This window comes from Rattus norvegicus, chromosome 18, assembly GCF_036323735.1.
Source record: "Rattus norvegicus strain BN/NHsdMcwi chromosome 18, GRCr8, whole genome shotgun sequence".
NCBI classification, from domain to species: Eukaryota; Metazoa; Chordata; class Mammalia; order Rodentia; family Muridae; genus Rattus; species Rattus norvegicus.
The window spans coordinates 36,198,320-36,225,100 of record NC_086036.1 but is presented as its reverse complement, the minus strand read 5'-3'; the positions used below and the strand labels follow the sequence as shown (position 1 = coordinate 36,225,100).

Genomic DNA, 26,781 nt, shown 5'->3' with positions numbered 1-26,781 from the left:
GTCAAAGTTTTTGCCTGTGGGAAGGCAACCCCATTCATCCAGTCTTTCTACTGGAGGCGGACTCTATAAGTTCCCTCTCCCCACTGTAGGTCATTTCATCTAAGATCACTCCCTCTGAGTCCTGGGAGTCTCCCACCTCCCAGGTCTCTGGTAATTTTACTATGCCATTTTTACCATGTTAACTCTGCCAATGCATGAGCATGGGAGATCTCTCCATTTTCTGAGATCTTCTTTGATTTCTCTCCTGAGAGACTTGAAGTTATTGTCATATTGTAATTTTAATATAGCTGTATTCTATGGAATATCTGAGATATACTTCTAATTGTTCATTTGAACTTCAAGTGTAATTAGCTACAGTGTGATCCTGAAGCTTGAAGTCACCTTCTGCCAAGAAGTAAAGAGTCACTATGGACCCTGCCTAGCCTATACTCCAACATGATTTCAAGAAAACATGAATACAAAGATCGATTTCCTTTAGAAGCAAATAAGAAAGGAAGTGGTTAATGCAAAGAACAGAGCAGATATAAAAGTATTAGTGAATTAGGCTGGGAACTTCAGCTCCAGTGACTCGGTGGCTTGCTCCAGGCACTTTGCCAGAGCAGCTCAGTGGGTGCAAATAACATCAGAGTTCCTAGCAGATTCTTTGGAGTCACACAACTTTGGGTCCAATACCTTCTTCTGTCTCACATAGGATTTGTAACCTTGGACAAACTACCTAATCTCTTTAAACTTATATTTATTATATAAAACAAAGATAATAGTGGTGACTTCAGACAACTTTGCTTATGTGTTTAACTGATTTATCATGTATCCAGAATAGTTAGGAACCACGGACTTAATCTCAACATTTTTCGCAAAATTAAGTGTCATTTCTTTCCTGGAACAATCCAAGTGAGTGGGGTGGAAAGAGGTGGAGTGGAATTATATGAAGTAAAGTGAATTGGATAGGATAGGAAGACAAAATATAAGAAAGAAGTATAGAAAAGAGAGAAGAAGAGGAAAGAGAAGGGGAAGGAGGAAAGAAAGGAACAAGTCCATAATTTATTTTCCTTTAGTGTGTACAAGGCATTGTGCTACCTGCTCACATAGATTTTCCAGTCAAGTCTACAGACAATCCCAAGAAATATAATTAATTTCTGGACACTGGAAACATATTTTACATATATTTTCCAGACATGGGCACAGAGAAATTGTGGAATATTTCATCATTCATAGAAGCTAAAACATACTTCTTGTATTTGCATACTTCCTAATCAAATTGGAGACATGTTCTAGAAAAAAGACCCTCTGCTTCCTTTTACTAGCATGCGTAAAACCCTTCTTCATTTTCTCCTTATCTAAACCAAGCTCATTTGCTTTTGCCTGTGATGACAAGTTACAGATGATTAACTGCTATTAGTCAGGCGTGCATGAAACCTTTTTGCAACTCATCAGACAGTCCATCATTGCTATTTAATGTGCTATGGAAACATAGGACAGAAAATATAATGTCCTGCTTTTACATATACAGCAGCTGAATCTCAGAGTAGTACCAGACCTTGTCAAACAGATACTCGTTGATAGAGCTACTTGAAGCATGGAGGTTAAAGTTCTCCTCTCACTTATTCATTCACCTCATATTAATTAATTACCTTTTATATGCAGATCTGGTGCTAGTAATCTGCTATTTGTAGCAATGCCATTCCTTTGCTCTCTAGTCAATGAAAGCAGTTCACTCAAAGTTTTAGCAGCTCATTGATCTCCCTAGAAGACAATGGAATTTTGCCATAATTACATTGTCTAAAGCTTTTGCTTCCCTATAGTGTATTTTTTAAATTCCTTCTGGATTGTTCTTGCAATATTATATTTTTCTCAGCAAACTCAGCTACATGCCAGAATCCACGACACAGGTCACAGAGGTTACTGGGATACTTTCCCCCAGTCATCCACAATTTAAGCACAGTGTTCCATTCTAAGCAGTGTAGCAAATGCCATGAGGCTAGCTTAATGAAGGCTTCCTGATGGTATAGTCTGTCGGCAGAGCAAACTTTAAGAAGGGGGAATGCCGGATCTTTGAGAGGAATAGACCTAAAGATCTTGTAAGTATGTATTTATTTAATTTTGACAATTTTTAGATAGATAATTAGAAAAAGGCAGAAGATATGTGAATGATTAGATAGATAGATAGATAGATAGATAGATAGATAGATAGATAGATAGATAGATAGATAGATTCACAGGCTGTAGGAAAAGAGAACAATTAAGGTCATTATTGGCAATGAAATTAAAGGTTCTAAGGGCAGTTAAAGAAGAAAGAAGGTCCATCTAGAGTAAGGTACAATGGATATCGTAATAATTAAGCAGAATGTGGGCATTGGATGCAAGCCTGAGGAAGAAATTGTAATGCTCTAGGGAGTGGAGTGGGGGACATTGATAGTTTATGTGATGCTTAATAATTTGCGTAATATCTGTTGATTGACACTAACACTGGAACTTTACCTCAAATATGTACTTCAGTGTTGTAGATGAGTACACATTACAAAATTTTTCCCTATCTGAAAAACCTTATTTTACAAATGTATATTCCTGGTGACTTTGTAAAATAAAGTTAGGTAGCCACAGAAATTAGCCACAGAAATTTATGCTTATTTCTGGTCTTCTGCCATTGGTCTGTATGTCTATTGCTTTGCTAGTAGAAGGATTAGTTTTTCAGCTCCAAAGTTTAATTTCAAGACAGATATTATGATACTTCTTGCAATATTCATTCAGCTTAAGAGAAGCTATTTGTAATTGATAGATGGCGGGAAATAGAAAATCAGTTTTCTTCAGTGGAGTGGCCATTGGTATGTCAACCACACTCCAGAACAAGCCTTTTTGCCCAGGAACAGTCAACCAACAAAACTTGGACATTTTGCTTATTTTGTTTGCTTCTAGTATCTATTTATTCAAGATAGAGAAAGAATATGAAGTTGGATGTGTAGGGATGTGGGGAAGATTCTGGAGGGGCAGAAATAATATGATTAAAATATATCATGTTAAATTCTTAAAGAGTTAACAAAAATATTATTTTAAGAGTAAATTAAAAATGCTTTGTCTATCTATTGTCATTTCTGTACCCTACAAATTTTTGCATTTTTTTCTAGTTATGTGAGGAAGATCATTGGCAATTTGAAGAAAATTGCATTGTATCTATAGGGTCTGTTTAACAAATGGTGCCGATAGGTATCTACAAACTTAGATCCACATCTCTTGCACTGTGCAGAGCAATAAAAGCAATTGAAATGAATCAAGTGCATTAAGTGAAAGCCAAAAATGCTGGTTCTTCCAGTAGAAAAAAGCACTTGAGGTTGTAGGTAGAGGCAAGGACTTTCTGAACAAGATTTCAATAGTACAGGAAATATTCCTAAGGATCAGAACCTAGGACCACATGAGCTTAAAATTTTTCTGCACAGTAAGGAAACTACTAGCAACACAGACAGCCTGCACAATGTTAGACACATTTACCCAGCCACACCTCAGAGATGAAACTGATATCCAGAACATATAAAGAATAGCAAAAATTAAACACCTAAACAACAAAACTGTCATTTGAAACATGGGCTGATGAACATGTGAGAAGATGAAACACAAACACCAGTGAATAGGCATTTTAAAAATTCAACATCCTCTGGCATTGTCTGGCACCAATAGGAGGAGAAGCTCTTGGTCCTGTGAAGGCTCATTTCTCCAATATAGGGGAATGCCAGGGCGTTGAGGTGGGAGTGGGTGGGTGGGAATGGGAGGATCTTCATAGAAGCAGGGGTAGGGGGTATGGGAGAGGAGAGGATAACATTTGAAATGTAAATATATAAAATACCCAATAAAAGAGAATGTGTCATCACAGAAAAAAAAATTCAACATCCTCAACCGTTAGGCAAATACAAATATAAGCCACATTAATATTCTATCTCATCACAGTCAATTTGACTGTGGCCAGGACAACAAGTGACAACAGTGAGTGATAAGGTCATGGAGAAAGAGAAATCCTTATCCACTGTTTGTGGGACTACAAACCAATGCAGTCGATATGAAGGCTTCTCAACAAAATGAGTAGACCTACCATATGGCTTAGCTGTACTCTTCTTTGGCATACTCTCGAAAGACTGTATCTTCTACCACAGAGGAATGTGGACCTCCATGTTTGCTGCTGCACTATTTGTAATATCTGGGAAAAGAAAATATGCCATATGTGTGTGTGTGTGTGTGTGTGTGTGTGTGTGTGTGTGTGTGTGATTTTATTAACCTGCTAAGAAAAATGAAATTATAAAGTTTCTTGAGGGTGGAAAAGGCTGGAGAATATTACATTAAAATGGTGTTCTAATTTCAAGGAGACAAAATCAAATGTTCTGTAACATATGCAAACCCTAACATATATTTGCATAAATGTAAATGAGAAGTTATGAGAGTGCGATCCACTATGGAACTTGATAGGCAACCCTAAGAAGGGAACAAGAAACATAATGACAAAATAGGAGTAAAGACAAAAGGTCACATATGATAGGAAAATTGATGGGAGCTTGTTAGGAGTGGAACAAGAGAAAATGGAGAAGTGGGTGGAAAAAAATGAAACTCAATCGCTTTGATTTTGAAAGACAGGGCAGAGCTCATTGGTAGAGATGTCAGAGCAAGCCATGCAGATGTCTTGTGCAATAGCCTGAATTTCACAGCAGATGATGTCATCCCAACTGTCCTATAAATTGAGCAAAGCTTCAGGTGCATCTACGCAACTTATCTGCACCAATACCCAGGACAACAGGAATGGCTGTCTCAGTTCTTCGCCTGATGGTTGTCCTGGGACTGAGTGCCCTAATCCTGACATGCTGGGCAGGTAAGTGTTTCTGATCACAGCCCAGAAACTTGGCCATAGTTAGTTGTGATGGGTGGAAGCTGACACTGATCCAAAACACTGAAGGGGAGGGGCATTTTGGCACCACAGAAGGAACACTGGCCTGGGTGGTTAGAAACACATCTAATACAGAAAGCAGTTTTATTAAGCTTAATTTTTGTTGTATCCTCCATTCTCAGTAAATGCAGGTGACACTATTTCATTCCATTACATTCCTTGAGAAATATTTGTGGGGAGTTTGGATGATTGTAACTAATAATGTTCAATGATGACGAAGATCACTGATGAGAAGTATAAATTAAGGCATGATATTTAATACCTGTAGATGTCAAACAAATAAGGGAAAACTAGTTGTTGACAGTCTCACAGATTCATCATGAAAAGTAAGGAGACAATGGTTTAGAATAGTGCCTGGTTAATAATAATCACCAAAGAATATTAAACATTATTGTTATCATGTATGATATTTTTTTTTCAAGTTTAAGGACAGATTTATTAGCGTTTAAAAGAAAAACACCTTAGGCAGTTTGTATTTCTCAGCAGTGGCTTAGCTGTGGAAAAATAAGTAATGTTATTTGAGTTACCATGTGTCTGTGGCAGACAGACACATGGCAGAGTCAACTTAAAGAAGGTATTAAAGAAGGCCCATAGTATCAGAAAAATCTAAAGTGATATGGGAAGGTGCATGCTTCATGTAGACATAGAAAAAGATGAATAGTTAAACTAATGAGTTGCATAAATGAGTAGTTCAGACAACCTAGCAGAGTCACCAAGCCATCTGGCTGCAACCTAGTAAGCTACTGTGCTAGGGGTGGGAATTCTGGGAAAGAAAGGTACAGTATCTCATTAAGGTGATAATTATTACACCTATCTATTAGCATGGCTTAAGGTGAGCGGCCTTCCTTCTTTGTGAAGGGTGATACTTTAGCCAGGTAACTAATCTGGCACAAGTGGATGTTAGATCTTCCCCCAACCAGATAACTATTCTCTTCACCAAGAGGGGTCTTACGCTCATAGGCCTTTATTGCTTTATTGCTACTCTAAGACTACCCATTAACCTTAAAATCATGTAGGAACCTTATCAGGTATCAGAGACACCCCTCCCACCAAATCCCTCCAGTATCTTTGGTCTCTGCAAAAGACAAGGTTGCTAAGTGATCCAAATACATTTCTTTTAGTGGAGAAAGAACTGAGTATGCATAGGTTCTTTTACCCTAAGATGCATAGCCAATTTTTACCTCCTGTTCCCATTAATCGCCCTCCATAAGAAGTAAGTCTAAGTGCTTTTATAGAAGTATGGCAATGACCAATATGGTTTCTTATAGTGGAAGAGTGTGCTGGACATGGCAGTTGGGGAACCAATTCAGTAGGTCTATCTGAAAGACCCTAAAGAGGCATTGATAATTTCATAAAAACTATGTTTAGTGAGGAAAGAACATCCTTGACTATTGCCTTGAAAGAGATGTAAAAGAGAAGGAAAAACAAGAATTATTTTATTGGTTCTGATCGTCAGTGGTCTCTTGAGAACCCAAGGAACTCCTGTCCACTCTCCTTTGGTCTTCCTTGTACCACTTGTCTAATCTGCTATGAAAACATCAAAGGCCTGGCTTGACCATGGCTTCACTTGGAGGTACTAAGGAAGGTTTTTCTTCTGTGCTGATCCTCCTGTTTGTAGATCAGTCAATGGTTATATAACATTCAGTTTTGTCTCCATGGCTGCCCTGAGCAACAGGACAAGAGACTCTTCAGAGCTACAGGATGTCCAGAGATGTCCCCTGCGACCTAGTTTCCTTGGAGGGCAAGTAGCAAAGCGTTGTCACTTTATATTTTTCTATCCGCATTATAGGCCTCCACAGTACACCAAATGTGAAGTGGTTGAACACTCAGAAGTTCAGTTATATCAGTTTGCTATTTTTAACTACTGGGTAATATTTAGACAAAATTTAACTCAAAACATAAAATTTATATAAACTTTCATTAGACATATGATTTTTCTTTTAAGGCAGTATTTGTAACTAATACCAGGAAAACATATTAATAAGAGAATCCCATTGATTTAAGTAGAAATTTGATATCAACATAGTGAAATTAGAGTTTTGTGTGTGTGTGTGTGTGTGTGTGTGTGTGTGTGTGTATTTTAAGCCTTATCCTTTCCATATCCTATGCAATTTACCCAGACCTCCATAACTTACTTAATCTTTTTAGTTTTCTTTCCCATTCTGAAATCATGTATAATCTTAATTGGCTTTCATAATAACCCTACTAAATAAACATTCCATTTTCTCATTGTCCTTGGTTGGTATAGATTAGTAAATGAAACTTGCAGAGGGCAAGCATTTTTAGTGCAGGCACAAGTGAAAGTGCCTTCTTATTGTGAAATCCAAGTTTCTTAGTTATTCTCACTGCTACTAAGCACATATTTCTTTTTTCTTAATTATTTCTTTTATTTTTTTCATCTTTATTAACTTGGGTGTTTCTTATTTACATTTCGATTGTTATGCCCCTTCCCAACATCCCCTAACCCCTTCCCCTCCCCTTCTCTCTGGATGTTCTTCTCCCCATCCTCCCTCCATTACCGCCCTCCCCCCAACAATCATGTTCACTGGGGTTTCAGTCTTGGCAGGACCAAGGGCTTCCCCTTCCACTGGTGCTCTTACTAGGCTATTCATTGCTACCTATGAGGTTGGAGCCCAGGGTCAGTCCATGTATAGTCTTTGGGTAGTGGCTTAGTAGTCCCTGGAAGCTCTGGTTGGTTGGCATTGTTGTTCATATGGAATCTTGAGCCCCTTCAAGCTCTTTCAGTCCTTTCTCTGATTCCTTCAATGGAGGAGACACACAGGGGACTGAGGGTGCATGCAGCATTCTTATTTAGCAATTCAACATTTTTGTCTGCAGAAGACTATGAATTCTTGACGTATCTGTGTTTGGGGTATTGCAAAAAGCAGGTCCTTGGCAACAGGAACCTTCATGTGTAAGCTAGCAGAACTCACAGTTCCAGATCACCAATAAGAAACCCAGATAAACAATGCAAAAGAATTATGGCAGAGGAGCACATGAAGGTGTCTATATCGACTCTGCTTCTAAAGTTATCAACACAGAGATGGGAAGGGTGAAATTTAAGTTCTAAAGACAATTCTCAGGTCACCTAATAACATCTGAAACTGGTTAAATAAGAACAGTTTAAAGTGTTAATTTCTTTGCTTATAAAATAGCAAAATTAGGGGCTAGAGAGAGGGCTTAGTGGCTAAAAGCACTGTCTGCTCTCCTAGAGGTCTTGGATTCAATCCCCAGTGTGATCTGATGCTCTCTTCTAGCATGAAGTTGTACATGCAGATATGGTAACTTATATGCACAATATAGTAAATAGATACATAAAAAGTCTTTTAAAAAATAACGTAACTATTGATGTTACCAGATAAAATAAACTTGCTTTTATAATCTTTGTAAAATGTATATTTCTTATTTGCTCAAAATTTTATGATCACATTTAGTTAAGAAAGTCAGCTGAATACTCAATGTAAATAAAGCCTACTTTTTATTAGATTTTAAAAGAGATCATATTGGACTTTATGAGTTGAGCTTTCTGGGCTTTCCAATAGCATTTTAAATTTGTATAATATTCTAAAATGTTAAAGAAAATGAAGTTATTATAGATGTTTTGCTATTATTAGTAATAACACTAATAATACCATGGATAAATTGCTGTTAACTTATTCTGGGTCTGATTCTGCGATAGGTGGTATATACACTATGATATCATGATATGTATATATTCATACACGTATGAATACATGAGCAATATATATAATATTTTTCATCCTAGCAACATTCCAATGAAGAAACTGAAATACAGTAGTTAAGTGTGATTTACAAAAGAGCATGACGAATATTTTGCTGAAAGCAAAAAGAAAAATAAGGTTGTAGAACCTTAAACCAAGTGGCACAGCATACATTAATACTGATGAATATGCATGTGACCCAAATACTCAGAGTAACTCCCAGCATTCCATACTCTAAGCCCTGGCTCTTTGGGTGGTGAAAAGCTAGTAGTTAGTATTACACTAAGAGTGTGTAAAAGTGTTATTGTATTGAAAGGGAGGGGCCCTTACTTTGTGCTGGGAACTTTTGCTTTACACATATCTTATCAGAGAACCATTTCTATGGAGGTAATGCGAAGATCATGTGTCCTGGAGTCAGATGGAATTCATACACTGGCTCAGTCACTTTTTCCTGAGAGATTTTAGGTGAACTGTCTAATTTCCTAGAGCATCTCAGTTCTTCTCTAGAAACTGTGGTCACATCTTGTAGTAGGATAAGGATATAGGTCAGTGAGGATATGCTAACACAGCACTGCATGGCAGAAACCCCACAAAAGGAGTCTACTGCTTCTTCTCAGAGTGAACATAAACCCATCTGGGTACTTTGGTTGTGACCTCTATGAGAAAGTCACCATCTTTATTTGAACACTCAAGTGAAAGGCTCTATAGTATATGCTCCACTCTGAAAGAAGCTACCCCAAACCAAAGTATGGTCTAAGTGAAAAACTCCACTGCTGAATGATTGGATCGCTGATTGTTGTCTGTTAGAAGACTTAGAATAAGAAGTCTGTTAAATTTCATTAAGCAGAGTAAATTACAAATACTTACAACCCCCAATGCCATTTTTACTAATAGTTTCTATTTTTGAATATAACACAGATTGCACATTTTTTCATCATTTGTCAGCCCCAGAAGAGGGGTGGCTAGACACTCTCCAACTGAGGCTACAGCTGAAGTGTTAAGGAGTTGAAGCTTGTAGTGAGCACGCAGTGTATATACAAGACATTCTCATGTGTCTTTATAAAGGTTTTATACAAATAATGCTTAGTATTGATCTTAAATTTTATAAACTTCTAGAATGAGCAACAAAGTAGATTTTTCTGGTTTAAACAAAAGAGATCACTCCAACTAAATGAAATATTCTAAAATTCATTTTTCTAGCACTTGTAGTTGCTTCGGTAAAAAAATATTGAAACGAATATTTTATGAATTTCAATTTTCTTTTTTATTGGTTATTTATTTATTTACATTTCAAGTGTAATTTGTCTTCCCAGTTTCTCCTCCAAAAACTCCCTTTCCTCTTCCCTGTCCCCCTGTTTCTATGAGGATATTACTGTACCTACCCACCCACCTACTTCTGCCTTAGCGGCCTAGCTTTCCCCTACACTGGGGCCTCCACAGGACCAAGGGACTCTCTACCCATTGATGCCAGGTAAGGCAACCCTCTGCTACATATGCAGGTGGAGCCATGGGTCCCTCCATGTGTACTTTTTGGTTGGTAGTTTTGTCCCTGAGAGCTCTTGGAGTCTGGTTGGTTGCTATTGTTGTCCTTCCTATGGGGTTGCAAACCTCTTCAGCTCCTTCAATTCTTCCCCTTTCTCCTCCATTGGGGTCCCCATGCTCAGTCTGATGGTTGACTGTGTGCATTCGCATCTGTATTGGTCAGGCTCTGGTACAGCTTCTCAGGGGACAGGTATACTAGGCTCCTAACAGCAAGTGTTTCTTGGCATCAACAATAGTGTTAGGGTTTAGTGTCTGCAGATGGGGAGGAACCCTAGGTAGGGCAGTCTCTGGATGACCTTTCCTTCAGTCTCTGGTCCACTCTTTGTCCTTGAATTTACTTTGACAGGAGTAATTCTAGAATAATACTTTTGAGATAGGTGAATGGCCCTATCCTTGAACCTATGGCCATGCCTATCTACTGGATATGATCTCTACAGGCTCTCAACCAGGCAATGAATTATTGTTAATGTAATTTCATCCCATATTGCATTTATCAGTCTTATCCTCAAAATAAATTGATATTTAACTAAAAATGAACAAGGCATCAATTAATTTTAGGTAGAGTCTGGTCATACTATAGTGCTGTTAATGAAAGAAAAACAGAAAGGTCCTATCTTATCCTATTATCAGAGGTCAGAGAGAAGGCAACCCACTGGAGTTATACCATTCTTCAAGGCCTTTTCATCTCATGAAAATGACCATGAGCATCCCAGGATACTTTTGCATCCTCCATCATGGCTGATGATGTACTAGATAAATGAGTCCTATAGTCATTCTTTGAGTTGCTGCTTTCTCTTGATTTTGCACAGCCTTCTGACCCCCAAACACTATCAATTTCTCCATCCAAAAAGCTAAAATGTGCATATCTCAAATCATTTCCTAGGGAGAAAAATTATACTGCATTTGTAAAATCATTGCTTATAAGCCAAATAATGGTATAAAAATAACAAAAATACCTAACATTTTTATCTTCTGTTCACTCTCATAAAAAGTAAAAGTTACATTCTTTTCCTGCAAAGAGTACAGTTTAATCCCAGAATACTGTTCAAATCTAGATTTTGATATCAGACAAACATGGCACTTGATAATATTTCTATAACCTAGTAATTCTTTCTCTGAGAAGCAGTTTTGAAATCTCTGTCTAACTTCATTTCTTCAACTTCATATTGGCTTAGTAATTTTCATATCTCATAGAATTGTGATGCTAAAAGAACACAGTATGTGTGAACTTCCTGTTAGAGGTATGTGCCCAGGGAAACTAACCATGAAGATTTTATTTTCCCTATTTCCATGATCGTTGGCACAGAAATCACACGGAAACACTAGTGACCTCTATGGCACTGAACACCTCTATTTTCTGTCTCTCAAGCCTGATATTAGCTACATGAGCTATCTCCTTAATGCTACTAATTGTTGTACCTGTAAGTAAGAGCATCTGTCCATGTTCATCAGAGAAGCCGCTACTTGCAACAGATGGCAATTAACACAGGGACACCCTCCAACATGGCAGAGAACAAGACAGTGGAGTGTTCAATCCAAAATTAGACATTCATATCACATTATTGTTCCCTAAGGTTCAAGGATTATCGTGGAGGAGGAGGTGGAAAGATTGTAAAAGCCAGAAGTGGTCGATAACATCAGAAAACATTGTTTTTCCAACACACCAGGGAAGATACACATGAATTCACAAGAGTTGTGACAGCATGCACAAGACCTTCACAAGCCCTGCAAAGTAAAATCTCATCATAGAAGGGGGCAGCCTGATATTAAACCCTACACTGGCTGAGGAACTCTTCAGCATTTGATGACTACTGAGAGAAGGCAGTTTTCTTTAACATTTTAGCCTAATAGGTTGACTGGATACCAGGACACATCCAGAATTAGCTAGGAAACAGAAACTTTTTAAAGATTATACTTGAATGAGATAATATCGTAAAGTCTGGAAGATGTAACTAATGGCATAACTTGGTACCATGTGGATACTAAGGAGTTCAAGGGCTTCTACGTGAGAAACATTTTCCCTTTTTGTTGCTAAGAATCACATCTGACATTATTTTCTGTTTATTTTTTGTTTGCAGATGACAACCCAAATGATAATGACCACCTAGATGAGAAATCAGACAAGCCTGATGACTCTAAAAATCCAGAGCCAGGGTTCCCCAAATTCTTAAGCATCCTGGGTTCGGAGATCATTGAGAATGCAGTGGACTTCATCCTTCGCTCCATGTCCAGGGGATCGTAAGCACTGAGACAAACCTTGTTTTGCTAGATTCATTGTAGATAATGATCACACTCCTGAAAATCAGTGAAATGGAACAAATGCATTCATTAAATTTTATTGAAGAAAAGAAGTCACACTACCTTAAGTTACATTTAATTGTGAATGAATTGCCCTGAATTTTTCTTGTTGGAGTGTGCTTTGTTGTTATCCTAATCATAACCCTTTAAAATCTTGGGGCCATAATAAGAAGGCAGAAGGCAGAACCAAAACATGGAAGACAAGTTTTGGTCCTGATAATGATTATTATGAGTGCTGTGTTTGACTTTGAGTTTGAGTAGCTCATGTAGGCTAGATAAAGTAACCAATAATCTCTCATTAGACATGAGCTGCAGAACTCTCAGGATTAGTGTGTTCGCCACCATGAAGGATGATCCCTCCCAGAGTCCTTCTAATGTTCTCAGTCTGTTTCCTAATACTTCCTGGATTTGATATACCTTGGATGTCACATGACCTCTCCTTATTCTTCATACTTCTTTCACTCTGTTCCCTGATAGCTGCTATTTTTTAAATTTGTGTTTACATAGACACCTAAGCAGAGTTTGAGGAGACTGACTTATTATTTATCATCTTTAAAATACAGTGGATAATTGTTTGAATTACTCTTCCTATAATCCATACCATGTGTACCAAAAAGCAAGGCTGAGGGTGCAGTTTTAAACAAGCTTTCTGGGTAATTCTGATATGAAAGTCATACCTAGCAAAGTGCTCAACTACATACCTGGGCTATAAAGTTCTACGAAGCTTTAAAATTATGTTCATATTTTATTTAAATATGAATTCTTATGTTTTCCTGGGATATTCATGGCTTATTATACTCAACAAACAATAAATAAAGATTCATTATAAAGGAGTAGTTGAGGCTTGTCTTGTAATCTTTGATATGCTTAAGTCAATGCAGTTGGTTGTATGGTGTTCTGCATATGATTTTCTCCACATGTTAAAACTCAAAGAAATTTTATTTTACTATTACATTCCTTTTATGGAAGTTATATTTTCATCTGCTGCCTCCTCATTATTAACAGAAGCAAGAAGGAAAGTAATAAGAAAACTAATAAGTAAAACATTCAATGTATGCAAAATAAAATAAATAGCTAAAATATCACATAGAAAACATATCAAAGCAAAGAGGCAGAATAATTACCCCTTTGTTCTCTTTCACTAGAGAAGTCCCCTTATGCAAAATGCAAAATTTGCGGTTGTACATTTGCTATCTGTTCCACTTGAGACTTGTAAGATCTCATCTCAGAAATGTTACCTTCTTGTCTGTGTCATGTTCCGAGCTGATTCCTCCTTTGTGCTACTAGAGCTTTGGATGAGATCAGGCTTTAGTGTTGCATAAATGCTCCCTTCTACCTGAAATGCTCTATGTATTCTCATGACCATGGTTAGGTCCCGTAGCTTATCTTCAACTTCCTCCTTAGAAAACCATTCTATCATTCTCTTCTTACTATTCTCCCCTTTCTTACACATTGTCCTCTGTCACTTTGCTTTCAGATGGTGTAATATTACTTACGGCATTATAAAATTATTTTTAATCATGTAGCTTAATGAAAAAAGAAACCAAATAAGCCTATCTAGTCCACTATAATATTATAGCATCTTTCCCAGGGTGTCAGAAAATTAGTATATAATCACACAGATTATACCTGAAATCCATGTACTAAAAATTGAATATGAAAACATGAAGGGTCTTTGTTTAAAAGCAAACCATTCCTTGTCCATGAGAAGAATCTAGATGAGGAGAGAGTCAGGATGTAAACTGTTGCAGAGTCCGTTTACAAAGGAAGACCATGATGCTGCTGAGGTGCAGCATGAGAGGAAGCTTCCAAAAATGCATTGCTAGGTTCTGAGCATGTGAAAAGTTGATGTGAAAATTGTTTAAAACCAGATATAGATCATAAATTGCTTCTCCGCAGAACTTCAGTCTTTAAGGTTAGATAACATAAGCTCATACAATCACGCAACCCAAATGACTAGCAAGATAAATTCTATGTGAATATTAAGATTGACTTCCAGAGTAAGCGATGGGACTAATACCCATAGCAAAATGTTTGGGGCCAATGTGAACTTTAACACAGTTCTTAAAGGACAGAGTGAGATTTGATTCAAAGGGAAAGAGATGTTGGGGGATTCTCAATGTGAAAAATTTGCTTATTTATCCTAATATACCAGATGCCTAAATAGGTTGTCTAGTACATAACAGGTACTACATATATCTATACTGAGAAGAAACTGAATAAACATGACTTCTTTTTCCATTTGTTTCAAGATTTATTGAAGCAATGGGAACTGATTTCCTATGGTTCTAAAATCACATATATTCATTTGCAAACAGGTGAACACACAGACACACATATATAATACACACACACACATGCACACAGATACACACACACACGTGTGTGTGTCTGTGTATAAATATGTTCATGTTGTCATAAAAAATTCCCCACAAATGTGCTCATATATTATTATTTCTGAAATTCATTTAAAAATTTTCACTGCTTATACAATGGTGAAGGTCCATTCTTGATGTCCTTGTACTTTCTGCTATATCTGCCATACTTCCCACCAGACACCTAGGTCTGAACCGCGGATGATATTCTCATGGATCCTCGTTGTTTTTTCATGAGCTTTTCATCCTCTGCCAACAGTCTGAAATCCATAATTCTTTATGTAATCATCAAACCTAATCACTTCCTAAAACCCAATGTCAAAACAAGCTCCAGGAAGAAGCTACAGACTCTTACAATTACAAAATTCAGTCTTTTGCTGGTTTGCTTATTTCTTCATCTTCTTTCATTTTGGATCTTAAAATTCATAATCCTTTGTATTGTCAATGCAAAAAAAAAAACAGCTCTGGTCTTAAAGGGGATAAGAAAGAGTTTATTCTTGAGCCATCTTGAGTGAGAACTATGAACTATTGTTAAAATATTGGGTCTTGTTTGACTGCTGTGTAGGAAAATCTGGAGAAGAAAATTATGCCTCAACTGTAATGGGCAGGCTTAGTTTTGAACATAGCAGCACAGGCCTATAACCCAGACTACTTGAGAGGTTGAGGCTGGAGAATCACAAGTATGACACTAGCTTAAGGAACAAGTGAGACTCCATTTCAAAAAAAAAACTAAAAATTTTTAATTAAAAAAATTTAAGAAAGTAAAGGAAAAATGAGACAGCGTGGTAGGTGTGGTCACACTAACATTCCTGTAACTCCACCTAACTCCTGCTCTCTCTCTCTTTTCTCTTTTTCAAGAAGTTTTATGGAACTTGAAGGTGACCCTGGACAGCAACCTTCAAAAGTGACCTCCTAAGGTGATTTTAACTTAAATTTTACAAGTAAAATAGCATAGTAGACACAGAAAACAAAGGTTTGGATAATTGTATTCTTTGATTTTGGGAACTCAAGCATAAATATAAGCAGATAGGTAAGGTTTTGGTTTAATCTTTATTCTAGTTGTAATTTGTTTCTAAAATTACATTGAAATCCCTATATTGTTATCATCTTATATGCCAATATCCCATTAGGCTCTTAAAGGAGGAAGCCAAGTATGGTGTCAGGGGAAGAGTTCTGATCCATGCTACAGTTCTCCTAGGAACATGGTTTTGGGTTTCTGTCCTTTGACAAATACCTGACATAATCATATTATAAAAAAGAAATCATTGATTTGGGATCTCAGTTTTCATGGTTTTGATCTCAATGCACTGGTGTCATTTCTTTGAGCCAATAGTGAGGCAGTGTATCATAGTAGAAGCTGGTGATGACCTCGGTGCATCATAGCAGGGGCCTATGAACAACTCAGTTCATGTCCATGTAAAGAAAAAGGAACAAACTAGAATCTCATAATCATTTTCCAATCCCACTTTCAAGAATGAAGACTTTGTACATGTCCCCACCCTTTAATCTTTTTAACCATTCCAAATATCCCTAAGCTAGGGACCAAGTCTTTTACATTTAGACCTTTGTGAGAGCATTCCACATCCTAAGTCTAGCTTGCTTTGTACACATCCACCTATAAAATAAGAGGGCAGCACACACTTAAAGTAAAATCTAAGGACCAGGCAAGCATGCAGTTAGTCAGTAGTCATAAGAAGAGTGGAATTTGCTGAGCTTACCACGTGGAGAAAGCACTAACAATTTTTCTGCCACACACATTTCTTTTATGGTTTAAAAACCCAGAGCACCCATTCTTTTTACTCAATAATGTCCTGAAAACTTATGTTGAAATATAAAAAAAGCATTTTAGTGATGAAAAAGTAGTATCAGTTACCTGACGTGAAATGTGTTCCTGCTCCATTTTAAGTGCTGGACATATAACTAATTTTTAGTCTCTGTGAAAGACATGCATTATTATTTTAAGTTTCACAAGTGGGAAAATGAAGGTTTGGGAACATTGTTGATATGGACATATTAATAAGGAAGGAGGAAAAGACTAGAACTTGAACCTCATGCCAAGATTTTGTGTTTTATATCTAAGTCATAATCACTACTAGAGAGCAGAGAATGGCCTAGGAGGAAGCAGCTGACAGTAATGATTAAGCCTTAATGCATGCTAAAATAAACACTTCCCTCTTGATTAGTTGATGCCTCTTATGTACACCTCCAGAATCATGGCCTTTCCCAACTTCTGTGGCCATCTACGCTGGGAAAGATCCTTTTGTCTGCTGGTTCCATTTCATAATTTGGGTGTGGCCAATGTGAGCTGAGAAAGCCATTATTATATTACCCCAGAATATAGCCTACTCTTTCATGAGCTTTTAAGGATGGAAATAAGGTTTGGGCATGGTAATGAAGATATTCCTAAGACAGATAATCCTGCCTTGCTCTCAAAGCTAGATAACCTTCTAAAAACACCGATTGTGTGTTCATGTTTCTATGTTCTCCTCAGGGAAAAGTTTTCCTCTAGTTACAAATGCCCAAATCCTTGTCTTCATTTAGGCAGCTACTCCATACTTGGGATCATTTGTGGCCATATCCCAAATCTGTGCATGACCAATCTGGGCTTCAGTGTAGGAGGAATAAAGTAGATGAAGCAACAAGAGGAGGAAAAGATCATGATGGTACAAGTTCAACCTGTATCATGGACACCTGCTGTCTGTACCTCTATGAAGAGGTAGCCCTATCTCCCAAGGCCTCATTTCTCTCTCTTGAATTTGAAACACTAGAGAAATGTCATGGTTCCTGAGTATAATGATAAGATTTTTTTTGGATATACACCAAAAATAAAAAGTTGTGAACAGAGAGAATTCTGAATGAACTCTAGATGCTATCATAATCCATGAAGAATGATTCCATATGGAGCCATGAATAAGCAAATAAATAACTAAGTTTTGATAAGGAACATCTATTTAAATGACCACAACATGATTACTTATGCATAGCACTTAATGGGTAGTAGAGATGCTTTGGTTCTATGGTAATTGTGTTGTTTAATCAAAAGCAAGTCATCACTTTACAATTAAGTGATTCACAGCAATGTCTGTTTCTCAGAAAATGTGACCAAACTTCTACTTATTTCTTAAATTAAGGTATATAGAATAACGGGGCTAGATTTATAGCTTAGCAATTTATGAGTGCTTACTGCTTTTCAACGGACCTTTGCTTGGTTCCCAGCTCCCATGTAAGGTCTTTCAAAATTGACTGATTTCAGCTCCAAGGTAGCCAAGTCTCTGGTGTCCCTTAACACATACATGCATACACAGAGACGTACGCATGTATATAAGTAAGTAATAACATGATGCTTTGAAAAATATACACAATTAAAGATAATTGATAGATAGATGATCAATAGACATCCTGTGTTGCTCTTAGTAATGTCTTAACACCATTGTCACACCATTTATCACTGTTTTTAGTCCATGCAATTGTGTGTTCATCAGTACTATCTATCATTGGAAAGCTCATCATCTGGGCTAACACTGATTCAGTGTATCCTGAGAACATGCAAGTAAATGCTAGGTACTTATAAGAGGGCCTGGGGAATTCCTTGGGAAAAGGCAACAAGGAGCTCCTGGAGGAGGGGTGATGAGCATGATGAAGTCTTTACAAGAAGGTGAACTGTATAAGTCTACACACAATCTAAGAAGATATAAAAAGGACACTATGGAGATCAGAAAAATAATGTGCTCCATTAACAGAACACCTGAGATCCCCTCAACCTCAACTCCGCAACACTAATGTGACTTGCTTAGGATTTCCAAAAATTTAACTGTTGTTGCCCTGCATTACTTGAAGTCAACTGGATTTGCTGTGTTCTCTTCCTTTTTTCTTTCTTTCTTCCTTCCTCCCTTCCTTCATTCCTTCCTTCCTTTCTTTCTTTCTTTCTTTCTTTCTTTCTTTCTTCCTTTCTTTCTTCCATTTTTTTTGTCTTAAGTCATATGACACATTTGTCTATATGGCTCCTTTCCTCAAAAATGCCCGATAAATCTCATTAGATAATTAAGTTCTTCAGAAGAAATAGTAGATGAAAATGTCCTTTAATAATTTTAATTTCGATACACATTACTTGTAGTAAGAAAATATCTATTTTGGAATGCAAATCTTGTACTTAGATTTACTAAGTCCTACCTGAAAATAAGTAAATTAAATAGAATGTTCTGGTGCAGTTGATTATTAGAATTAAATTTGGGCACACTATTGCATCTCCTTGGGTCAGTTTGTTCTCCTCCAGTCATGAGATTGATGGCATTGTTGTGTCTCTTCTGCAAATATTCAGATCATAGTGAAAGTGATATTTTTTAAAAAATTTATTCATTTGTTTTATTGCACATTCTTTTTATTCATGTTTTTTATTTATTGGACTTTTTATTTACATTTCAAATGTTATCTGCTTTCCTGATTTCCCCTCCAGAAACCCTCTATCCCATCCCCCTTCCCCCTGCTTCTATGAGGGTGTCCCCCCACCCATCCACATACTCCCTCCCACCTCCCCACTCTTATATTACCCTACACTGGGGCATCCAGCCTTCACAGGACCAAGGGCCTCTCCTCCCATTGATGTCTAACAAGGCCACGCTCTGCAAAATATGCAACTGGAGCCTTTGGTCACTCCATGTGTACTCTTTGGTTGCTGTTTTAGTCCCTGGGCATTCTTGGGAGTCTGGTTAGTTGATATTGCTGTTCTTTCTATGGGGTTGCAAACCCCCTCAGCTACCTCAGTTCTTTCTCTAACTCCTCCATTGGGGACCAATTTCTCAGTCCGATGGTTGGCTCTGGCAAAGCATCTCATGACACAGATATATCAGGCTCCTGAAAGCATGCACTTCTTGGCATCCTCAATATTGTCTGGGTTTGGTGACTGTATATGGGATGGATCCCAAGTTGGGGCAGTCTCTATGTGGCCTTGACTTCAGTCTCTGCTCTATTCATTGTCTCCATATTTCATCCTGTAAATATTTTGTTCCCCCTTTTAAGAAGGACTGAAGCAACCACACTTTGGTCTTCAGTCTTCTTGAGCTTCGTGTAGTTTGTGAATTTTATTTTGGATATTCCAACCCTTTTGGCTAATATCCACTTATCAGTGACTATGTACATTGTGTGCTCTTTAGATGCTTCATGGCCATTCCATTTTCCTTGGTTGAGAATTCTTTGTTTAGCTCTGAAGCCCATTTTTAATAGGGTTATTTGATTCTCTGGAGTCTAACTTCTTTAGTTCTTTGTATATATTGGATATTAGCCTTCTATCAGATGTAGGATTGTTAAAGACCCTTTCCCAGGTTAGTTACTTTGTTAGTTGTTACTTTGTCCTATTGATAGTGTCCTTTGTTTTACAGAAGCTTTGCAATTTTATGAAGTTCCATTTGCATATTATTGATCTTAGAGTATAAGCCATTGGTGTTCAGTACAGGAAAATTTTCCCTGTGACCATGAATTTGAGGCTTTCTCCCACTTTCTCTTCTATTAGTTTCAATGTATCTGGTTTTATGAGCTTTATACACGGAAATAAGAATGGTTCGATTTGCCTTCTTCTTCATGCTGACCTCCAGCGGAACCAGCACTATTTGTTGAAAATGCTCTCTTTTTCCCACTGGATGTTTTTAGCTCCTTTGTCAAAGTGACCATAGGTGTGTGGGTTCATTTCTGGGTCTTCAAATCTATTCCATTGATCTACCTGCCTGTCTCTGCACCAATACCATATAATTTTTATCACTACTACTCTGTAATACAGCTTGAAGTTAGGGCTGGTGATTCCCCCAGAAGTTCTTTTATTGTTGAAAATAGTTTTCCCTATCCTGGGTCTTTTGTTATTCCAAATGAATTTGCAAATTGTTCTTTCTAATTCTATGGAGAATTGAGTTGGAATTTTAATGGAGATTGCATTGAATCTGTAGATTCCTTTTCCTCATCACCTCATGATACTTTCTTCAAAATTGACCATACAACAGATCACAAAACAGGCCTGAAGAGAAACAAGAAGATTGAAATAAACCCATGCATTCTATCAGACATGGACTAAGGCTGGTCTTTAATAATAACAAAAATAACAGAAAGCCCACATACACAGGGAAGCTGAACAATGCTCTACTCAATGACAACTTAGTCAAGGAAGAAATAAAGAAAGAAATTAAGACTTTTTAGAATTTAATGAAAATGAAGGCACAACATACCCAAACTTGTGGGACATGATGAAAGCAGTGCAATAGGAAAGCAGTGCCTTCAAAAAGAAACTGGAGAGAGCATACATTAGCATCTTGACAGCACATCTGAAAGCTCTAGAACAAAAAGAAGCAAATACACCAAATTCAGGGCTGCAGTCAACCAAGTAGAAACAATAACTATACAAAGAATCAAGAAAACCAGGAGTGGGCTTTTTGAGAAAATCAGCAGGATAGACAAACCCTTAGCCAGACTAACCAGAGGGCACAGAGACAGTATCCAAATTAACAAAATCAGAAATAAAAAGGGAGATAAAAACAACAGAAACTAAGGAAACTCAAAAAAATCATCAGATTCTACTACAAAAGCCTATACTCAACAAAACTGTAAAATCTGGAGGAAATGGACAATTTTATAGACAGATTCCAGGTAGCAAAGTTAAATCAGGATGAGTTAAACCATCTACACAGTCCCTTAATCCCTAAGTAGTTATTAAAAGTCCCCCAACCCAAAAAAAAGAGCTCAGTACCAGATGGGTTCGGTGCAGAATTCTATCAGACTTTCACAGAAGACCTAATACCAATACTTTTCAGACTACTCCACAAAATAGAAACAGAAGGAACACTATCAAATTCATTCTATGAAGCCACAATTACACTTATACCTAAACCACACAAAGAGAAAACAAAAATGAGAACTTTGGACTAATTTCCCTTCTGATTATTGATGCACAAATATTCAATAAAATTCTCAAACATCAAATCCGAGAACACATCAAAAGGTCATTCACCATGATCAAAAAGTAGGCTTCATCCCAGGGATGCAAGGATGGTGCTTCACTCCTTCTTTAAAAGGGGGAACAAGAATACCCTTGGCAGGGAATAGAGAGGCAAAGATTAAAACAGACACAGAAGGAACACCCATTCAGAGCCTGCCCCACATGTGGCCCATACATATACAGCCACCCAATTAGACAAGATGGATGAAGCAAAGAAGTGCAGGCAGACAGGAGCCGGATGTAGATCTCTCCTGAGAGACACAGCCAGAATACAGCAAATACAGAGGCGAATGCCAGCAGCAAACCACTGAACTGAGAATAGGACCCCCGTTGAAGGAATCAGAGGAAGAACTGGAAGAGTTTGAAGGGGCTTGAGACCCCTTATGAACAACAATGCCAAGCAACTAGAGCTTCCAGGGACTAAGCCACTACCTAAAAACTATACATGGACTGACCCTGGACTCTGACCTCATAGGTAACAATGAATATCCTAGTAAGATCACCAGTGGAAGGGGAAGCCCTTGGTCCTGCTAAGACTGAACCCCCAGTGAACTAGACTGTTGGGGGGAGGGCGGCAATGGGGGGAGGATGGGGAGGGGAACACCCATATCGAAGGGGAGGGGTAGGGGTTAGGGGTATGTTGGCCCGGAAACCGGGAAAGGGAATAACATTCGAAATGTAAATAAGAAATACTCAAGTTAATAAAAAAATAAATAAAAAAAAGAAAATCCATCAATGTAATCCACTCTATAAACAAACTCAAAGGAAAAAAAATCACAGGATCATTTCATTAGATGCTGAAAAAGCATTTGACAAAATTCAATACCCGTTCATGTTAAAAGACTTGGAAAAATCAGGAATTTAAGTATCATACCTTAACATAGTAAAAGCAATATACAGCAAACCAGTAGCCAACATCAAATCAAACAGAGATAAACTTAAAGGAATCCTATTAAAGTCAGGGACTAGATAAAGCTGCACACTCTCTCTCTCCTATTCAGTATAGTAATTGAAGTCCTAGCCAGAGCAATTAGTCAATAAAAGAAGGTTTACCAACTGGAAAGAAAGAAGTCAAACTATCACTATTTGCAGAAAGTGATGTATTTTTTTAATCTTTATTAACTTGAGTATTTCTTATTTACATTTCAAATATTATTCCCCTTCCCGGTTTCCGGGCCAACATCCCCCTAACCCCTACCCCTCCCCTTCGATATGGGTGTTCCCCTCCCCATCCTCCCTCCATTACCGCCCTCCCCCCAACAATCACGTACACTGGGGGTTCAGTCTTAGCAGGACCAAGGGCATCCCTTTCCACTAGTGCTCTTACTAGGCTATTCATTGCTACCTATGTGGTTGGAGCCCAGGGTCAGTCCATGTATAGTCTTTGGGTAGTGACTTAGTCCCTGGAAGCTCTGGTTGCTTGGCATTGTTGTTCACATAAGGTCTCAAGCCCCTTCAAGTTCTTCCAGACCTTTCTCTGATTCCTTCAACGGGGGTCTCGATCTCAGTTCAGTGGATTGCTGCTGGCATTCGCCTACGTATTTGCAGCATTCTGGCTGTGTCTCTCAGGAGAGATCTACATCCGGTTCCTGTCAGTCTGCACTTCTTTGCTTCATCCATCTTATCTAATTGGGTGGCTGTATTCGTATGGGTCACATGTGGGGCAGGCTCTGAGTGGGTGTTCCCTCTGCCTCTGTTCTAAACTTTGCCTCCCTATTCTCTGCCAAAGATTTTCTTCTTCCCCTTTTATATTTTTGGTTGTGAGCCTAGCCTTTAACGGCTGAGCCATCTCTCCAGCCCTCTTCTTCCCCTTTTAAAGGAGGAATGAAGCATTGACATTTTGGTCATCCTTCTTGAGTTTCATGTGTTCTGTGCATCTAGGGTAATTCAAGCATTTGGGCTAATAGCCACTTATCAATGAATGCATACGATGTGTGTTTTTCTGTGATTGGGTTACCTCACTCAGGATGATATTTTCCAGTTCCATCTATTTGCCTATGAATTTCATAAACTCATTGTTTTTGATAGCTGAGTAATATTCCATTGTGTAGATGCACCACATTTTCTGTATCCATTCCTCTGTTGAAGGGCATCTGGGTTCTTTCCAGCTTCTGGCTATTATAAATAAGGCTGCTATGAACATAGTGGAGTACATGTCATTGTTATATGTTGGGAAATCTTTTGGGTTTATGTCCAAGAGAGGTATAGCTGGGTCCTCAGGTAGCTCAATATCCAATTTTCTGAGGAACCTCCAGACTGATTTCCAGAATGGTTGTACCACCCTGCAATCCCACCAACAATGGAGGAGTGTTCCTCTTTCTCCTCCTCCTCGCCAGCATTTGCTGTCACCTGAATTTTTGATCTTAGCCATTCTCACTGGTGTGAGGTGAAATCTCATAGTTGTTTTGATTTGCATTCCCGTTATGACTAAAGATGTTGAACATTTCTTAAGTTATTTCTCAGCCATTCAGCATTCCTCCATTGTGAATTCTTTGTTTAGCTCTGAATCCCATTTTTCAATAGCGTTATTTGTCTCCCTGTGCTCTATCTTCTTGAGTTCTTTGTATATTTTGGATATAAGCTGTCTATCTGTTGTAGGATTTGTAAAGATCTTTTCCCAATCTGTTGGTTGCCGTTTTGTCCTAACCACAGTGTCCTTTGCCTTACAGAAACTTTGCAGTTTTGTGAGATCCCATTTGTCGATTCTCGATCTTAGAGCATAAGCGATTGGTGTTTTGTTCAGGAAATTTTCTCCAGTGCCCATGTGTTTGAGATGCTTCCCCACTTTTTCTTCTATTAATTTGAGTGTATCTGGTTTGATGTGGAGGTCCTCGATCCACTTGGACTTAAGCTTTGTACAGGGTGATAAGAATGGACTGATCTGCATTCTTCTACATGCTGACCTCCAGTTAAATCAGCACCATTTGCTGAAAATGCTATCTTTTTTCCATTGGATGGTTTTGGCTCCTTTGTCAAAAATCAAGTGACCATAGGTGTGTGGGTTCATTTCTGGGTCTTCAATTCTATTCCACTGGTCTATCTGTCTGTCTCTGTACCAATACCATGCAGTTTTTATCACTATTGCTCTGTAATACTGCTTGAGTTCAGGGATAGTGATTCCCCCAGAAGTCCTTTTATTGTTGAGGATAGTTTTAGCTATCCTGGGTTTTTTTGTTATTCCAGATGAATTTGCAAATTGTTCTAACACTCTGAAGAATTGGATTGGTATTTTGATTGGGAATGCAGTGAATCTGTAGATCGACTTTGGTAAAATGGCCATTTTTACTATTTCTTTCTGCAGGCACTCAGAGCTAAAGTGATGTATCTTAGGCAGCCTTTTGTGTCTTTGCTTCGGTGTCCTGATTGTTTTTGCTTTTTTCTATTACTTTAGTTAATTATTTTATCAGACTTGTATGAAGTTTGATTTTATCGCAAATCCTCTCGTGCTTCAAAGTGCAGAAGCATTAACATCTAATGAAAAGGTAGAAAGTCATCAGTCTACTTGCTACGTTTGAATGTCAATTGTTCTCTCTATTTGTATTTTGAAGGGCACACCCTTTTGGCAGCCACGAAAATCAAGGACAGCCAGATCCTGAACATCCAGTTCTGTTTCACAAGTCATGTGAAAACAAAGACTTCAAGGCATCTCCCAGCAAGTCAGAGGAAATTCAGCCCCAGTTTCAGCCAAATACAATTCATTTGAGCTCCATGACTTTGCATTCCTCCTCCTTCCGCAATGTCAGAAAATAAGTATCTTCTTCGAGTTTTAGAATTACACACCTGACTTCATAGAGATTTTTGTTTTTCCTAGCAATTTTCCACATTGTGTTTCATTTTCTAATTTAGGGAAAATTAGATTATGTATTACATATACATATGTGCAAAAGCTAGTTCAAGGCATCTTTATGTATACAATACATGTATGTTAACAGACTCTAAAAGATAAAATAACACATTTCAAAAAAAAAAGGCAGTAGGTAGTAGAACAAGGACTTAATTCTTACTCCAAAAGCTAAGTTCTTAAATTCTAAAGATATACAAAGAAGTTTCAATATTTTACACATTTTTAAAGTTTTCCCTTCAAAATATTTCAAGCAGCATAGCCTGTGTTGCTGAATTAAATGTTAGACTTCTTCTTTTCATTCAAATGTCTGTTTCTCTTTCATGGCCATTATTCTTCTTCTAGAATACAGAGTGTTGAAGAGGGGAGAATGCTTGAAATGCTGAATGCAGCCCATTCACATTGGTACCTTAGGGAACAGAGCTGAGTCCTCAGTAGACATGGCAGCACACCTGACAGAAACATTCCCCAAGAGTGTCCTAATGTGTTCAAGAGGACAGGACTTAAGTCATGGAGCAAGATGAGCATGCATCACTGGAGTCTAGAATACCAACCCATTCTGTTTTTTTCTATTAAGTTCACCAGAGTTTCTCTTCAGTCCTGTCTTTCTCAAGCATCACTCTTATTTTCAATCTCACCCTGAATGCAAGCATTAACTCTTGCTTGTCTCTCTTGCATTTTTTATTTATCTGTGATAGGTTTGCATACAGCACAAAGAACTTTTCATGATATAGATGGATGGAATATTGGACCTAGTGAGAAAATTAAATAAAATGAGATGAGGTGAAAATAAACATTGCATTTTATGGTGAATTGCGATAATCTACCCTTTGCATTTTGATGAATGATGTCAGTTTCAACTATCATATCCTTCTTAACCAAGTTACCTAAATATCTATTAAACTCATATCTGACAATTAGAATGTTACTCTCTACCTTTTTGTTTGGAGGAAGTTGATGGTGTTTGTTTATGGTACTATAGGGGTACATGGAACCCAGAGAAGTTCACATGTAGGCCAGTGTTTTTCCACTGAGTTGTAACCTCTATTCTTTCTGTCTCTGTCTCTGTCTGCTTCTCTCTCTCTCTCTCTCTCTCTCTCTCTCTC

The 26,781-nt window shown here is 37.8% G+C and overlaps 1 protein-coding gene across 1 annotated transcript; it reads left to right on the top strand.

Moving 5' to 3' along the window:
- Positions 1-4,691: 4,691 nt before the first annotated feature.
- On the top strand, positions 4,692-25,792 carry C18h5orf46 (similar to human chromosome 5 open reading frame 46). Its single transcript, NM_001106149.1, has 4 exons — positions 4,692-4,846; positions 12,264-12,423; positions 15,717-15,775; positions 25,383-25,792. The coding sequence occupies exons 1-3, from the start codon at positions 4,777-4,779 to the stop codon at positions 15,772-15,774; spliced, it is 288 nt and encodes a 95-aa protein (NP_001099619.1). The 5' UTR covers positions 4,692-4,776; the 3' UTR covers position 15,775; positions 25,383-25,792.
- The last annotated feature ends 989 nt before the right edge of the window (positions 25,793-26,781 follow it).

Excerpts from the sequence above, each read along its gene's own strand:
- C18h5orf46 (NM_001106149.1), top strand. The coding sequence starts at position 4,777 with ATGGCTGTCTCAGTTCTTCGCCTGATGGTTGTCCTGGGACTGAGTGCC. Across the intron at positions 4,847-12,263 it reads AATCCTGACATGCTGGGCAG|ATGACAACCCAAATGATAAT; the intron begins GTAAGTGTTTCT and ends TTTTGTTTGCAG. Across the intron at positions 12,424-15,716 it reads CGCTCCATGTCCAGGGGATC|AAGTTTTATGGAACTTGAAG; the intron begins GTAAGCACTGAG and ends CTCTTTTTCAAG.